This window comes from Nicotiana tabacum, chromosome 2 (assembly GCF_000715075.1).
Source record: "Nicotiana tabacum cultivar K326 chromosome 2, ASM71507v2, whole genome shotgun sequence".
Lineage (NCBI taxonomy): Eukaryota > Viridiplantae > Streptophyta > Magnoliopsida > Solanales > Solanaceae > Nicotiana > Nicotiana tabacum.
The window spans coordinates 102,192,762-102,209,557 of NC_134081.1; the positions used below are offsets into that span (position 1 = coordinate 102,192,762).

General features: G+C 36.9%; 1 protein-coding gene across 1 annotated transcript; it reads right to left on the reverse strand.

Moving 5' to 3' along the window:
• Positions 1-2,183: 2,183 nt before the first annotated feature.
• LOC107792701 (uncharacterized) lies at positions 2,184-6,446 on the reverse strand. Its single transcript, XM_016614935.2, has 3 exons — positions 5,973-6,446; positions 4,694-5,103; positions 2,184-2,842 (listed from the first exon to the last, which is right to left on the reverse strand). The coding sequence occupies exons 1-3, from the start codon at positions 6,135-6,137 to the stop codon at positions 2,404-2,406; spliced, it is 1,014 nt and encodes a 337-aa protein (XP_016470421.1). The 5' UTR covers positions 6,138-6,446; the 3' UTR covers positions 2,184-2,403.
• Positions 6,447-16,796: the final 10,350 nt, after the last annotated feature.

Here is a 16,796-nt window from a genome sequence, read left to right on the forward strand (position 1 = left end):
ATAGTTGATTCAGTATCAGCAGGTAAGTATATCTCCAGATCATCTTTGACTCCCAGCTACTTTCAGTTATTATATTATCAATTTAGTTTCAGCTTTCAGTTATTCTATTGCCTTACATACTCGGTACATTATTTCGTAATGACGTCCCTTTCCTGGGAACGATGCATTTCATGCATGCATGTTCGGATAGACAGACTGGTAGACCTCCTCCGTAGGTGTTGTTCATGTTTAGCTTGATCGGTAAGCTCCACATCCTTCAGAGTTGCCGGGTCTAGGATTTTGAGTACATTTTTTTTTTTTTTTGTGTGTGTGTGTGTGTGTGTGTGTGTGTGTGTGTGTGTGTGTAGGTAGGTAGGTCGGGGCCCTGTTCCGACCACAATACATCCATCAGTAGAGGCTTGTAGATATATCCTGTCAGTCAGTGCAGTATGTTGGGCTTGTAGGCCTTGTATGTATATTTTTGTTGGTTTGTTATTTGTAGTAGTTATGACGGCCTTGTCGGCCCAGCTTTATATTGATATTCAGTCGGAGCTAGTTTCCGTTCAGTTTTATATTTTGTTTCACAAATTGTCTTGCAATATGGCCCTATGGCCAACGTATGACATTGTATGTTCAGAGTCCCTTAGTCTCAAATTGGTACATTCGGTTAAGTGAGGCACCGGGTGCCGGTCTCGCCCCCTAGGTTTGGGGCGTGATAGCATCCGCCCCTATTGCGTTGTTACTTTAAACTCTTTACCACTTTTATTATTATTATTATTATAACAGAGAATTACAACATTGTGAAAAACGTATCTCGAACCACGTCACATCAATGTACTCGTGGTTATCGACACATTATTTTCGCAACTATTGAGATTGTCACTAAAAGCCTTATTTTTAGATAAAGCACAACTTTTGAATGTGGTCGCTGAAAACTTTATTTTTTATAGTACTCTAACAATACTAACTGAAATGAGTTGTTGAAGCCAAGTAGATTGTTCTTTAGAGTATTACTTTTCGCATACAAAATATTGGCTAAACCAAACTATTTTTATTTTTATTTTTTATTTTGTAAATAATTTTTATGAAATTTTTCGCCAAGGATTGGACTAATGTGAATGTGCATCCAGCCCTGTTACATTGTTATTATTGTTTTATTATTAACTTTTGTGGCGACTGTGGTCGCCTCCAAAAATAAATAAATGCGTCCAGAAACTTTACCTGAAAACTTTAATTTTACAAGATCGTCAATCGAAAAGGCGACCTATAGCGCTATTTTTTGCGGCGACGATATGGGTAGCCAGAATAGTACTCATCTGAAAACTTTGATTTTACAAGGTTGTCAATCGGAGAGGCGACCTAAAGCAACTGAAAACTTTACTTTCAGAAGGTCGTGAATTGAAAGAGCGACCTATAGACAACCTTTGGTGGCGAAAACATAAGTCGCCACAAATAAACGTTACTTGGCGACATAAAGCAACTCTTTGTGGCGACTATTTGAGTTGCAACAAATAGTCATCAGCTGAAAACTTTAATTTTAGAAGGCCGTTAGTCGAAACAGCATTAGGACAACTTTGGCGGCGACCACAGATGCCGCCACAAATAGTTGTCACCAATAAACTTTAATTTTAGAAGATCATCAATTGAAATGGCGACCTATACAACAACTTTTGATATACATAGAGAGTGTGGTAAAACACAGTCTAATTATAACAGTTGAAGAATTTTTTACCTTAAATTTTTAAAATAATATTTTCCAATTACAATCTTCTACTTACTTTCTTAGTTACAAGGTCAGCAACAGGCAGATTTTGTTTTTAAACCAGTTCAAATTCAAGTCGATTGTCAAGCAGGGTTCAACTTTCTAAAATCGTATTTTTGTAACCAACAGATTTAGTCAGCCACATACTCAACAAACAATTCTCTCAAAATAAAATTCAGATGCTTCTCACAACCTCAAAAGAAGTAACTTTATTCTGTTCGATTCAATAGTGCATCATTCAGTATTAATACCAACATAAAAATAAGATGCCCTTTCAAAACATAGACTACACTAGCATACAATAAATACCAACTAAATTTTCGCAGAAAAAAAAAAAGGAGAATATAAAAGAGCAGGAAAGGAGCAAATTCTATGAGTCTTTTTACCCCAAACACACGATTTCTTTACACGCTAATATTTCAAAACGGCCAACAAGTAAATATGCCATGCAAATTTTTAATCTTATTCGACGAACAAAAATGGTATTGCTACTGTTGAATGGTACCATTGAACAACACCCTTAAGATACAATGCAAAAATCTACTTCGCTAAGGTGGCATCTTTCCTATAAGCCTAAAACCAACACCCCATTCCATAACTTTAAAATGGTTCTATGAAACTATATACACATCACAACAAACCAGCACTAAGCTGCATAAAGCTCAAGAACCCAATAGCTCCTTGATCCCAGCTTTCTGGGTCGTAGTCAGACGAACGGGGAACTTGATGTCAAATTTGATTCTCAGATTTCCTTTCTTTGTTGGGTCTTTTGGAAGCGGCATACCTTCGCCTGGGACAACGTGTTCATAATTTGGTTGAATAACATTGTTGACGGGAATGGTTAAGTTCCTTCCATCTAGAGTTGTAAGTTGGACTGTACAACCAGTCAATGCTTCAACCAGAGAGATCTTTTGTGTAACAATTAAGTCGTTTCCGTCGCGTGAGAAAACTCTATGAGGTTTCTCATCTATTATGAAGACAAGATCAGCTGGTATAACACCAGGCTGCTCATTCCCTTTCTCTTGGAAGGTAATCTTTGTACCTTTTTTCCAACCAGGTTTAATATTGATTGTTAGAATCTCCTCCACCTGCATTCTCTTGCTGCAAGCAACAAAAGTACAGAAAATAAGTTTAGTAGGCAAATGGATACCCACAGCAACAACAACATCAAAGCCCGGGGAGGGTAGTGTGTATGCAGATCTTATCCCTACCTTGTGAAGGTAGAGAGGTTGTTTCCGATAGACCCTCGACTTAAGAAACACTAATCAGGAAGCAACCAACAATAATAACAAAAAGAAAAAAATAAACACTAAAATAGATACCCGCACTAAACACAATATAAATAATCTAACACGTCTGGCCAAAAAAAACCTTAAAAGGCCCGGAACAACGGGAAAAGAATCAGAACTAGATGCTTAAACTACAAATAGCTAGTCTACTCATGAAAATCAATCAACTTGGTGATGCATTAAAGACTTAGAATTAGAATTAATTGACTTCACTTTTTTACAAGGAAATACAAAGACTTCATACTACACTACTGCTTCAACAGGATGAGTTTGAAGGTCCCTACTCCACCTATAATGCAAATTCGCTACAGGTAGGCTTCATTATATCATAGGTCAAATACTTTTTAGGAGAATTTGATAAAATTATGTATAATCTTCTCCTCTTTTTTTTGTTGAATTACGCAGGATTTAACGAGCTAAATAGTAACAAGATGGTATAACAGACAGTTAATAAGCTTGATCATAAATAAGTATAGATACAATATGCTACTAACTAGGGATTTAGGAAATTTCCGCTTAAGTTGAAGAAATGGAAAGGTAAAAGGGCACTACACTAGTACCTTATCCCTAGCTTCTATCACACAACTATCTTTACCTCAGGTCAATGAAGTACTTAAAGAAAAAAAACCCGCAAAGGACAGAAGTCATTACATTGTAAGTTTAGATTTATAGAAAACCAAATTTAAAAGTTTGAGGGATAGCAAGTGCTTCTCAGCAGAGAAATAAAAAAAGCTATCTCCAGATCACCTTCCTATGACTACAAAGAGCGGAGATCAATATATAAGAAAGAACCTATTAGGATGATGAGACCAAGAATTCCCAAAGATAACAAGGTCATTATTAAGTTTCCAATATGGATAGCCAGAAAGCCAGAAACTTACCAAGTCACATCAACCATAAGTTGGTGTATCTTAATGTAAATGGAACTACTAGCAATGATCACTAACCAGACTCCGAATTTACATGAATAAAATCCAGGCATTTGACCAGATATCCTCGTCCAGACTACTTGCCTAGCAGAGGGCTTTCCCTTATTCAACAGGACAGTTCTTTATGTGAGCTGAACTAACTGGGATGGAGGCTATTCTGAGAGGTTAGTATTACAGCTAATTGAGTGATAACTAACGTTTTCACTAAATTCCAGGTAATTGACATTAAAACCTAGAATGGATAAGATTCTACCGATTTGCGAGATGATCGTAAACCAATAGTGCATAACAAGCAGACAATATAAGTTCAAAAGTTGATGGGCAAACAAATAGAAAAGCGATGATCAGAGTGTATGAACACCACTATTTACTACACATGCAGAGCCCGTTTGGACATAAAACAAATTTCACTTTTTTCGAAAAATTTTCACTTGAAGATGAATTTTGGAATTTTCGAAAATTTGAAAAACTCCAAAAAGCTGTTTTTTAAAATTCACTCAAATCACTCACAAAGCTTCAAAAAACAACCCAAAATAATACTCATGTCCAAACACAACTCTAATTTTCAAATACCATTTTCACTTGAAAATTTTTTTCATTTTTTTTTGGGAATTTTACGATCTTATGTCCAAATGCCCACGCAATATTTCAAGTAAAAAGCTGAAGCTCAACAGCAAGATTGATAAACATTGACCAGTGACCAGTCGAACAGATTGTATGGAACCATTACTTACCCACTCGCATCAGCAACTTCTCTAGAAATTTTCATCTTCTTGGTGGTACCCTTGTAAAGATCCTCAAGATGACAAGGCAAGTTCTGCTGTATCGGATCCTCTTTCCTTGGAGCTGATTGATACATTGAAGCACCACCACCACCCCCTCCTTCACCAAAGGATGCAAACATATCAAACCTTGGTCCCCTACCTCCAGCACCTCCAAATGGATTTGAACAGCCGAAAAATTCAGCAAATATGTCATCAGCACTTCTAGTATTAAATCTGAATGACTGGGGGCCTTCCCCAGTAGAGAAGAAGGGGGAACCACCACGACCCGGCCCGCCTGCTCCTGGCGGTAGCACCCCACCCTTCAGCCCTTCTTCACCATACAGGTCATACACAGCTCTTTTCTGGGAGTCGCTAAGCACCTAGTAACATTAATGCAGAAGAACATAAGTCATCAATTTAACACTCAACCGAATAACATCTAACAACACCAATCAAAGAGAATCTCTAATGATTAATTATTCGGAACAAATTCGCTGTCCTAGATACTTAATTTCAAAAGAAAAGCAGGCAGACAAGCACCTATTGGAAAGGGAATTCAATTGTATCTTTTTTGTTGAAAAATTACATTGCGTAAATAGGGTTAAAATAATTTCTTTTTGTACATCTATAGAATGTTGAATCCCGTAACATAAGAGAAACTTCTAGTGTAGTGGGAAAGGGGGTTCAAAAATTACTTTAAGTCATAGGTTCAAATCAAAGTGTGTAATTCCTATACCCGAATTTATGGCTCCGCCACTGAAGAAAAGCGCACTAACCTCTGTTTAACAATTTGTTTCGAACTACTTCAGATTTGGGAAAAGCGGTTTACTTTCACTAATGATTTTTCAAACTTTTTTTGTAACACCTTTCAACTAAACAAATATTCAAATTTGCAGAGCTTTTGTAAACCTCCCTAAAAAAAGTTAACTTTTTGGCTAGGTTATGGATACTAAAAGTTCAAAGAGCTTTAATTTAGCAAATATGAATGAAACCTTAAGAACACACTAAACTATAAAGGAAAAAGATTGAAGCTTAAAACTCAAACACCTATAAAACATTCTAATTACCAGTGCTTTTATGTACCTTTCTAAGACAATTTAACTTTTTTGCAAGACTATCAATACTAGAAGCTTTAATCTAGTAATAACGAATCAACGATTGAGAACCCATTAAGCTATTAAAGTAAAACGATTGAAACTTTTAACTCAAAAAGCAAAATGCAAAGATTTAAGGAAAAGGATTAACATACATCATAGGCTTCAGAGATCTGTTTGAACCTAGCTTCAGCAGCTTTCTTGTTATTGGGGTTCTTATCAGGATGCCATTTCATAGCAAGTTTTCTATAAGCTTTCTTCAAATCATCATCTGTAGCGTTCTTATCTACACCCAATACTTTGTAATAATCCACCCCCATCTCCTCTACTTTTCTTTTCTTCACTTTGACCTATTTGGTTTTCCTTAAATAAATACTGAACAAAAAAAGGGATCTTTAAATGGTCATTGAGGTTCCTTGAGTTTGTGGGTTTTTTGGAAGAAACACAAATTGAAAGGAATTTGGAAGATTTTTAGAAAGAGAAAGGGAAAGGGAAAGGGGAAAGAAAAGAAACTCGTCCGGAAAAGCGCTACAAGAACCGACGAGTCGAGAAAACTGTAGAAGGTTTCAGAAGAAGCTCATAATTAGAACTAGGGTTGGCCGATGTTGCCCACGTCATTGAAAGTAATTAACAGGAGTATGAGTTTTCTTTGTTTATTATACATGTTATAAATATATTATATTATGGACCGTTGTAAATAAGCTTCATGAAAAAAGTTTATTCATATGAGATTTCGTCGTAAATATATTTATCTATTTAGTATTCTATTGGAAATAAGTATCCTGAAGAAGCTTATCTTTTCGGTACTACGTTATGGATAAATATTATCCCTGGTAGAACCGTAGAAAATTATCTATATCTGGTAAAATAAGCTTATCCTTTCGGTACTCCATTATGAATAAATATTACCCTCGGTAGAAGATTATCTATATATGGTACAATAGCAGCTTACAAGCACCTTACACAGCAACTTGGAATAGCAGGTTACAAACAGCTTACACAGCAACTTCCTTTCTTCTATAAATAGAGTAACTTTCAGTTCATTATATATATCAGTTTGAAGTTGAATAATATATCAGTTTCTCTCTATACTTGTCTTTACTTTAGATTCTTTATTTTATAACACGTTATCAGTACAAGACTCTGCCATCTCGAGCAAATACTTTGAAAGTATCAGAGGTGTGAGCACGTAATTTTTGCCCTACGAAAACATTCCTACAAAATCCACAAAAAATAAATCTTTCTAATTGTTTTTGATTTTATAGAATTTTAGGAATTCCTTTTTAATTGTTTGCATTTAGTTGTATTTTTGTGCATATTTAATATTTTAAAATCATGAAGAAAAAAAAACAAAAAAAATTAATTCTTCATGGCATGACATTTTAGGTTTAATTGCATTTTAGAACTTAATCACATAATTTATAAATGAAAATCACAAAAATACTCTGGTCATTTTTACATTTTCTAGCTTTTGATTCTAAATTAATGATTTTCTTTTATTAGTTCACATTGTTAAGGTAACTAATTAATTAATTGATAGATAAAGTAGTAAAATGGTTAATTTTGCAATTTGATTTCTAAGTGTTATGTGAGTTTAAAGTAGCTAACTTTGCAAAATTAAAGAAGGAAAAAAAAGGGGTTGTGTAGCTTTGATTTGAAATTGGGCCGACCTCAATGGCCCAATTGCCTTAACACCCGCCCCAGTCCATCTCCAAACCAGCCATATCCCGTAATAAACCAAAACGACCCAGTTTTGGTCACAAGCAATCACGGCCATTCAGATACTTTCAATCCAATGGCTCGCAACTCCTCACTCAAATCCCATTTAACTGTCTGAATATGCCCCCTCCCCCAAAACCTAGAGAAGACCCTTCACTCTTCATTTCCTCACCCTCTCTAGTAAACCCTAGCCGCCCCTAAAATCTAAAAAAATCTCCACCGGCGGCTCACCACCAAACAACCCCAAATCTTCACCCCACAATCCCCACCTCCTCCTCATCCTATATCTCCTTTTGATTTCCGCCAAAAAAACCTAGAGTTGCCCGATTTTCATATCTAAAAATGGCCAGAAACCTAGCCTCATTTCCCCTTTGATGTTGTCGATAATTTTAGATGTTTTGAGTTAAAATTGACATTCATTAATTGTTCTTGTTAAGAACAATTGATTAATGTAAGTTTTAACTCACTTCGGAATCATCGGAATCCGGCCAAGTTTCGTGGATTCACTTTAATTGAACCATGTTCTTTTCATTAGGTACATCCTTACTTTGTTCTATCTCATTCTAGTTTTCATTTTTTTTAAAAGAGAGAGAGAGAGAGAGAGAGAGAGAGAGAGAGAGAGAGAGAGAGAGAGAGAGAGAGAGGGGGGAGGAGCGGAGGAATAGTTTGGCTAAGTGTTTGATTGAATTTGTTTGTTGAGTATCTAAATTAGTTTAATTAGGTTGGTTTAGCTCATTAACTGGTTAACTAACAATAGATTAATATTTAGCTTAATATATTTATTTTAAATATTCACATGTTAGATTTGTTTCAGTTGTTTGTGATTTAGCAATTTAATTGCATGATAATTAGTCTTAATTGTTGAGTTAATTAGATTGATTTTGCTTCATTATTTCTTGTGAGTGATCTGTATGCTTTGTTATGGCCCATTTGTAATTAACAAAAGTCTAAGGGGACATTTGGGAATTAGAACTGAGCAGAATCTTTTCTGTTAACAGCTGAAAAGTTCTAGAATAAAGTAGAAGAGACTATAATGCAAAAGGACATGAAAATTTAGGTCAAAATTGGGGTGAAAGGGGTAAAATATAAAAGTTAAAAGGGCTGAAAAAATATAGAGGAATATCTGAATGGACAGCTGTCCAACAACTGTCCAATTCAGTTTTTAAAAGATACGCATTCCCTATTTTTTAGCTGATAGCTTCTTAGCTGATGATTCCTTGATTTTGTTTGCATATAAGAGAAAAAAAGGGCAGTCGATACACATACAAAAAACTCTCTGAAATTCAGAATTCCTCTTTTTCATTCTCTCACTGATTTTTACACTGATTTTCTGAAAATCCACTGTCCTTCACTTTCATTTTTGGTAAAGAAAATTTCTGGAAAACCAACTTTGGAATTTCAGAAACGAAAAAAAAAACCCAAAGGTTTTCATTAGCTTGCTTCATTATCGGATAGTTGGAATTCAAGGTTTCTGGGTTTAAAGTTTGGTTGAGCTTCGTTTCTTGCTGGTTATTACTGTTTTATCAAGTTGTAGCCGACTCTCATTTCTAGCTGTGCTTCTCAAGTTCAGAGGCCTATTTTCTGACATTTATTTGGTTTTCAATTTTTTTGCTGTTTGCTGTTAGGTATGTATACTTCCATCTTTAGTCTTTCATTTCACTAAAGGCTGGGCATCCAATTTACTTCTTTAAACATGCTTGTCCACAAAATAATTCCTTAGCTTGAGACCTCTTTCAATAATCTTAAACAATTAGAAATTAATCAATCTTTGAATATCGTAGAAATGCTTTTAGGTGCGCACTTAATTTATTATCGTGATTGTGTATACGTTCGCATAACATAATTATGATTTCCAAAAATAAATCAAAGTATGCATCCGCGCGACTTTGGCAGATCAATATTAATAATTAATAAAGCGTAATTAATTGTGTACACATACGCGTGACATAATTTCAAGCGCCCCACATAAAGCGGACTTACACACATGTAATCCGTTTTTAAAGATAAATCCATAAGCGCCATAATTAAAAGCGGTAAAAAGGGTAAATATACATAGGTTCTAAAACTAAGTAATTAAATAATCTAACTAAGCCAAGTATGATTAAAGCGACTGTGCTAAAATTACGGAATCCGAGAATACCTAACACCTTCTCCCGGGTTAACAGAATTCTTTACCCGGTCTTCTAATTTTCGCAGACTTTAAAACAAAGTTAATTTCCTCGATTTGGGATTTATAATAAACCGGTGACTTGGGACACCATAATAATTATCTCAAGTGGCGACTCTAATTAAATAAATAATCTTATTTTGAATAATGTCACTTAAATTGAAAAAACTCCTCTATCCCTCGGGAAAAAGGAGTTGTGACAGCTCTGGTGACTCTGCTGGGGACGAACCCAGAATCTCTGGTTCAGGGTTCAGAATTTGATCTTGTAATGTAATCTATACTTTGCTTTCTTAATTGTTGATATTACTGTGTTTGTGGGCCTACTGTGCTAATTGCCGCTCATTTACCGCATGGATATTATTTGAACTGTATAAACTATCTTCTTACGCCTCCCTTCTGAGTCTTCTAAAAATATGGTGCACATGTACGCGTGGCCTACTTTTATGTTAGAGGTCATACCAAATAGAACGAGGCTCGATCAGCAACTAGGCCGGGTAGACTTTCGTGCTCCCGGTACATTGCCCCCACCTCGGCTCGAGCTCTCCGCTTGGGTAAGCCATGTCTAGAACACACTCCTAGGATTTAAACCTAGAATAACATAGCCTCATGCCGGATCCCTAGTAGGAACGTTTGTTTGCATCACGTGCATTTAACTTTGGGGACTCAACACAGGGGTTGGGTCCGTGTAGGACAGGTGTACCAAAAATAAAAGACCATCCTGATGCATCTTACGTGCTATTTATGCATTTTATTTGATCCGGTTTGTATGTTGACCGGCTTCTAGAATAAGTACAGAAAAATTGAGAAAAAGGGCAGAAGTTAGAGGTAGGAGAGAGAAACTTCATCCAGTTTTCAAAAATCCCGAATTTTGGAAAATCCTGAAACTCTTCCAAAATTTTGAGAAAAATTCTAAAAAAAAAAGTCATTTCAAAATGAGCTAAAATTTTCAAGTGCCATGTTTCCCCTGTTCCGTCAAAACTGACCGAACTACGCGAGTTTGATTCTCATCGGATATGAAATACGTAGGCAAACCTCATCAGTTCCGGCCCCAATTTTCAAAAAATTCAAAAATATTTTCTTCCTTCTTTAGAATTCCTTATTTAAAAAAAATTCAAAATTCCATAAAAAGAAAAAACTAAAAAAAAAAACAATATTTAAAAGTCTTTATAAAAAAAAAAAATTGGTCAGTTTATTCCCGAACTACGCAAGATCTGATTCATGCGACGTCATGATACGTAGGCAATCCTCATCAGATTCGATCATTGCCATCAAATAAACTGAGTGAAAAAAAAGAGAAGAAAGAAAAGGAAAGAAAAGAGTGACAAAAATAACAAAGAAAACAAAGAGCGAAAAAAAAAGAAAAAAAAGAAAGCAAAAGTGAAAAATCCAAAAAGATAACTCTATGTCCAGTTTGACAAAGAAAACTGCGGAAAGTTTCCGTGAATATGCTGTCAAATGGCGCGAGCAATTCACCAGGGTAAAGCCTCCAATGGACGAAGCAGAAATGGTTACAGTCTTCCTACATGCCCAAGAGACGGACTACTTCCAGAACATGATATCCGCTATGGGTAATCCGTTCGCCGAGGCTATCAAAATTGGGGAGATGATCGAAAATAATTAAAAAACGGGCCGAATATTGAGTCATGCTGCCTTTAAGGCCACATCACAGGCCGTTATGAATGGTTCGGGGGGTTTTGATGAACAAAATGGGAAAGAAGAGGGAGCCATGATGGTGTCGAGCTCGAGGGGGGCCGCAGGTCATTCAGCCAATCATATATATTTTCTAAGGTCCCACAACACTATTATCCCCATCATGATGCTCCTTATGCCGTGGCACCGCCTCCCTATGCGGTGATGAATGCGCAACCTCACACGCGGTCACAACATTATTCACAAAATCGAACTCTACCTCCTAGAAATGCCCGTCCCTACTAGTGTTTTAAAAGGCGTATGCGTAAGATGGGGCATTTTACATATGCCCCGGCAGGGCGTAAGCCCCATAGATATTTAATTTTTAATATTTTATAAAATAATATAATGTCAGTTAATATTTATAAACAGGTAAAATTGCATAAAAATTAAAGAAAACTATATATATGTGTGCTCCATACCCACAAAAAACTAATCAAAACAATCTATTATATGTTATTTACAAGCACAAGTAATTTGAGTATAAAAGAATAAAGTTTTCTATATGGAGGAACAAAAAAGATGATTAACCTGCAATTTGAACTTTGAATTTGCTACTATGAAGAAAAATGTAGTTCTCTTTGTATTTGTAAAAAATATTAAATATTCATTGTGTTTGGGAGATATTAGCAGACTAGCGGACAAAATAAAAAATTGAAAAAATCATGAATTAGGGCTTAAATCAATAAAAAAGGTCTTTAATTTTAAATTTAATACTTTTGAGTTCCTTTTTAAACCTTTGAGTAATTACCAAACTGACTTTTGAGAATTTGGGTATTATATGAAGGACTAATTCAACAAATTTTATTTTAATTTAAAAAAGTCTTTGGGGCTTACTCCTTACTAAATAAATGCGCCTCGAACGCCCGGGCGTACGCCCCAAATTGCGGGGCGTACGCCTCTTGAGACTTTCGCCCCACACCATCGCCCCGGGGCATTTTTGGTATGCCTCGCCCCGGGGCTCGCCCCAAAAACGCCTTTTAAAACAGAGGTCCCTACCAAGCTCCATATAATCCCCAACCAAATGTTCCCCAATACAATCCTCGCCCAAGAGAGTGTCTCAGAAGGAGTCAGTTAACCCCTATTGGTGAATCATATTCAAGTTTGTTTCAAAAGCTAATCGGGCTAGATCTGCTGCAGCTAGTGGCCCCGAACAGGCCAAACTCCGAGTCCCCCTCGCACCAAGCTGATGCTAGATGTGAATATCACTTTTGAGCAGTGGGACATGATACAGAGGACTGTTGGACCCTCAAAAGGGAAGTTGAAGACTTGATGATCCAACATCGAAAGCCACAGTAGCCATTGCCGTGGCAGAAGAGAAACCTAAAAACGGGCGCCAAATCTAAAAGTTCTCTGTCAGGCAGGAGTTTCGGTAGCCGGTCTTGCTATCTTTTCTACTTCCGTATTATTTCAGGGTGTAATCCGGATGTTTTACTTTATTGTCTTACTTTTTGATGTAAACCCTTCTATCTTTAAAAAAAATTTAAAAACATCAAATGAAATTAATATTTTATTGTCCATGAATGTCTCTTTTCTTAATCTTGTCACCTTTCTTATTCTTTTTCAGTTATGTTAATGCATATTTTAATAACATGATATGCTTGCGGACTTCATGCTCATATCCTAAAACACTGTCAGACCCCGAAATAATGAATCAAGAAACAAAATATTTTGAAGACAAGGCTTGTAAGAAAATAAATAGAAAATTGGAACGAAGTTAAGATTCCCTCTCTTCGGATCATTGTTGAAGTCGAGATTGAGGATAAAGATTGGGTCAAGAACTGATTGGAGCAATTGACACTGATTGATGAAAAACGATTGGCCACAGTTTTCCACAGGTAGTTCTACCAACAAAGAATGGCCCGTGTTTACAACAAAAAGTGAGGCCCAGGAAATTTAAAATAGGACAACTCATTCTGAGATGTATCCTTCCACCTCATGAAGAAGCTAAAGGAAAATGGGCTTCAAATTGGAAAGGTCTACACATGACCCTCTATGTAGCATTAATATTCTCTGATTGGGATAACGAAGGCTTTCATTCTCGCTATCCAAATACCATCAACCCTTGCTAACCTTTTTGAGTCGGTTGCCTTTCTTTGATTATCCTCTTTGAAACCTGAAAGTGTTATTGAAATAAAAACAAAAGAAAAAAAAGACAAAAGAAAATGAAATGAAAAATGAAAAATGAAAAAAGAGGTAAAGGAAAGGAAAAAGAAAGGGAAAACAAAACAAAACAGAAGAAAAATAAAAACAAAAGAAAATAAAAAAAACAAAGTTCATTGAACTACGTTTGACTTGATTCCGAAAGGATACGTAGGCAGCCTCTCTCTGAGATTCAGTCACACCAGAATATAAATCCATATTCCCCCAAAAGTTGAAACTGGGGCAGATGTTACAATGGTTCGGTGATGGTTTCGCCTGAAAGGTTCCAAAGTTGTAATTCAATCCAAATCTTTTTTACCCAAATCCTTTTCAAGTCCTTTCGATAAATCAACAAGAATGTTCAAGAATTGAAGGATACAGTCACTTGGATCTGATGCAACCAAAAAGAGAGAAATAAAACGAGAGAGTCGTATTAGTTAAAACCCTCACGGGCACCGTAAGGCGATGGTGAGTAAAGAAACCAAAATGAGAGAGTCTTGTTGGTGAAAACTCTCAAAGAGTACTATAATGCGATGGTGAGAAGAGAAATGAGAGAGGTCAGCTGGTGAAAACCCTCAAAGGGCGCCAATGATCGAAAAAAGAATATTCACAGCCATTGGCATCGACACAGTCCTGGGCAAGGTTTCTCGGTTTCGAGGCAAAGGTTGTGATGAATTTCTGAGAGTCGGACGGTTTACACAGATCAGGCATCCAGTCCAAAAGGCATGTCATGCTCATTGAAGTCCGCATGTACTCTAGATAAGTCCTTCTTTCCTTTCCCCGAAATGGATACCTCTTGACTAAATTCATTCTCCATTCTATTGCTTGTTTTTCTTTGAATCCCTTTCAGTCTAGCTTTGTTCCAAAAACTAAAGCAAAGAAAGATGACAAGACTAATTTACAGGGCTCTCGTTTTGATACAAGCTAATATGTAAAAAAGAGGCACCCAGCCTCGACATGGGCATCAAATCAACCCCGACTGGCCATGGTGGCTGATGCTTTGAAATCAAAAACTCTCGAAAGAAGGAAATTAGTCTTCACTCCCTAGTCGTTTTTCCAACATAGGGTCTCCACTCCCTAGTTGATTTTATGTTAGACATAGGGTCTCCACTCTCTAGTCTCTTTTCCAACATAGGGTCTCCACTCCCTAGTTGATTTTATTTTAGACATAGGGTCTCCATTCCCTAATCGGTTTTCAAACATAGGGTCTCCAATCCCTAGTTGAAGTTATTTTAGACATAGGGTCTCCAATCCCTAGTCGCTTTTCCAACATAGGGTCTCCACTCCCTAGTTGATTTTATTTTAGACATAGGGTCTCCACTCCCTAGTCTCTTTTCCAACATAGGGTCTCCACTCCCTAGTTGATTTTATTTTAGACATAGGGTTTTCACTCCCTAGTTGAAGTTGTTTTAGACATAGGGTCTCCACTCCCTAGTCGTTTTTCCAACATAGGGTCTCTAATCCCTATTTGAAGTTATTTTAGACATAGGGTCTCCACTCCCTAGTCACTTTTCCAATATAAGGTCTCCACTCCCTAGTCACTTTTCCAACATAGGGTCTCCACTCCCTAGTTGATGATATTTTAGACATAGAGTCTCCACTAACTAGTCGCTTTTCAAATATAGGGTCTGTACTCCGTAATTGATTTTATTTTAGACATAGGGTCTCTACTCCCTAGTCTTCTTTTCCAACATAGGGTCTCCACTCCCTAGTTGATTTTATTTCAGACATAGGGTCACCACTCCCTACTCTCTTTTCCAATATAGGGTCTCCACTCCCTAGTTGATGTTATTTTAGACATAGGGTCTCCACTCCCTAATCTCTTTTCCAACATAGGATCTCCACTACCTAGTTGATTTTATTTTATACATAGGATCTCCACTCCCTAGTCGTTTTTCTAACATAGGGTCTACACTCCCTAGTTGATTTTATTTTAGACATAGGGTCTCCACTCCCTAGTCGCTTTTCCAACATAGGGTTTTCACTCCCTAATTGATTTTGTTTTAGACATATGGTCTCCACTCCCTAGTTACTTTTCCAACATAAGGTATCCACTCCCTAGTTGATTTTATTTTAGACATAGGGTCTCTACTCCCTAGTCGCTTTTCCAACATAGGGTCTCCACTCCTTAGTTGATGTTTTTAAACATAGGGTCTCCACTCCCTAGTTGATTTTATTTTAGACATAGGGTCTCCACTCTCTAGTTGTTTTTCCAACATAGGGTCTCTAATACCTAGTTGAAGTTATTTTAGACATAGGGTCTCCACTCCCTAGTCACTTTTCCAACATAGGGTCTCCACTCCCTAATTGATTTTATTTTAGACATAGGGTCTCCACTCCCTAGTCTCTTTTCCAACATAGGGTTTCCACTCCCTAGTTGAAGTTATTTTAGATATAGGATTTCCACTCCCTAGTTGATGTTATTTTAGACATAGGGTCTCCACTCCCTAGTCTCATTTCCAACATAGGGTTTCCAATCCCTAGTTGAAGTTATTTTAGATATAGGGTCTCCACTCCCTAGTCGATTTTCCAACATAGGGTCTCCACTCCCTAGTTGATTTTATTTTAGACATAGGATCTCCACTCCCTAGTTTCTTTTCCAACATAGGGTCTCCACTCCCTAGTTGAAGTTATTTTAGACATAGGGTCTCCACTCCCTAGTCGTTTTTCCAACATAGGGTCTCCAATCCCTAGTTGATTTTATTTTAGACATAGGGTCTCCACTCCCTAGTCACTTTTCCAACATAGGGTCTCCACTCCCTAGTTGATTTTATTTTAGACATAGGGTCTCCACTCCCTAGTCTCTTTTCCAACATAGGGTCTACACTCCCTAGTTGATGATATTTTAGACATAGAGTCTCCACTCCCTAGTCGCTTTTCCAACATAGGGTCTCTACTCCCTAATTGATTTTATTTCAGACATAGGGTCTCTACTCCCTACTCTTCTTTTCCAACATAAGGTCTCCACTCCCTATTTGATTTTATTTCAGACATAGGGTATCTAGTCCCTAGTCTCTTTTCCAACATATGGTCTCCACTCCCTAGTTGATGTTATTTTAGACATAGGGTCTCCACTCCCTAGTCTCTTTTCCAACATAGGGTCTCCACTCCCTAGTCTCTTTTCTAACGTAGGGTCTACACTCCCTAGTTGATTTTATTTTAGATATAGGGTCTCCACTCCCTAGTCGCTTTTCCAACATACGGTTTTCACTCCCTAATTGATTTTGTTTTAGACATATGGTCTCCACTCCCTAGTCGCTTT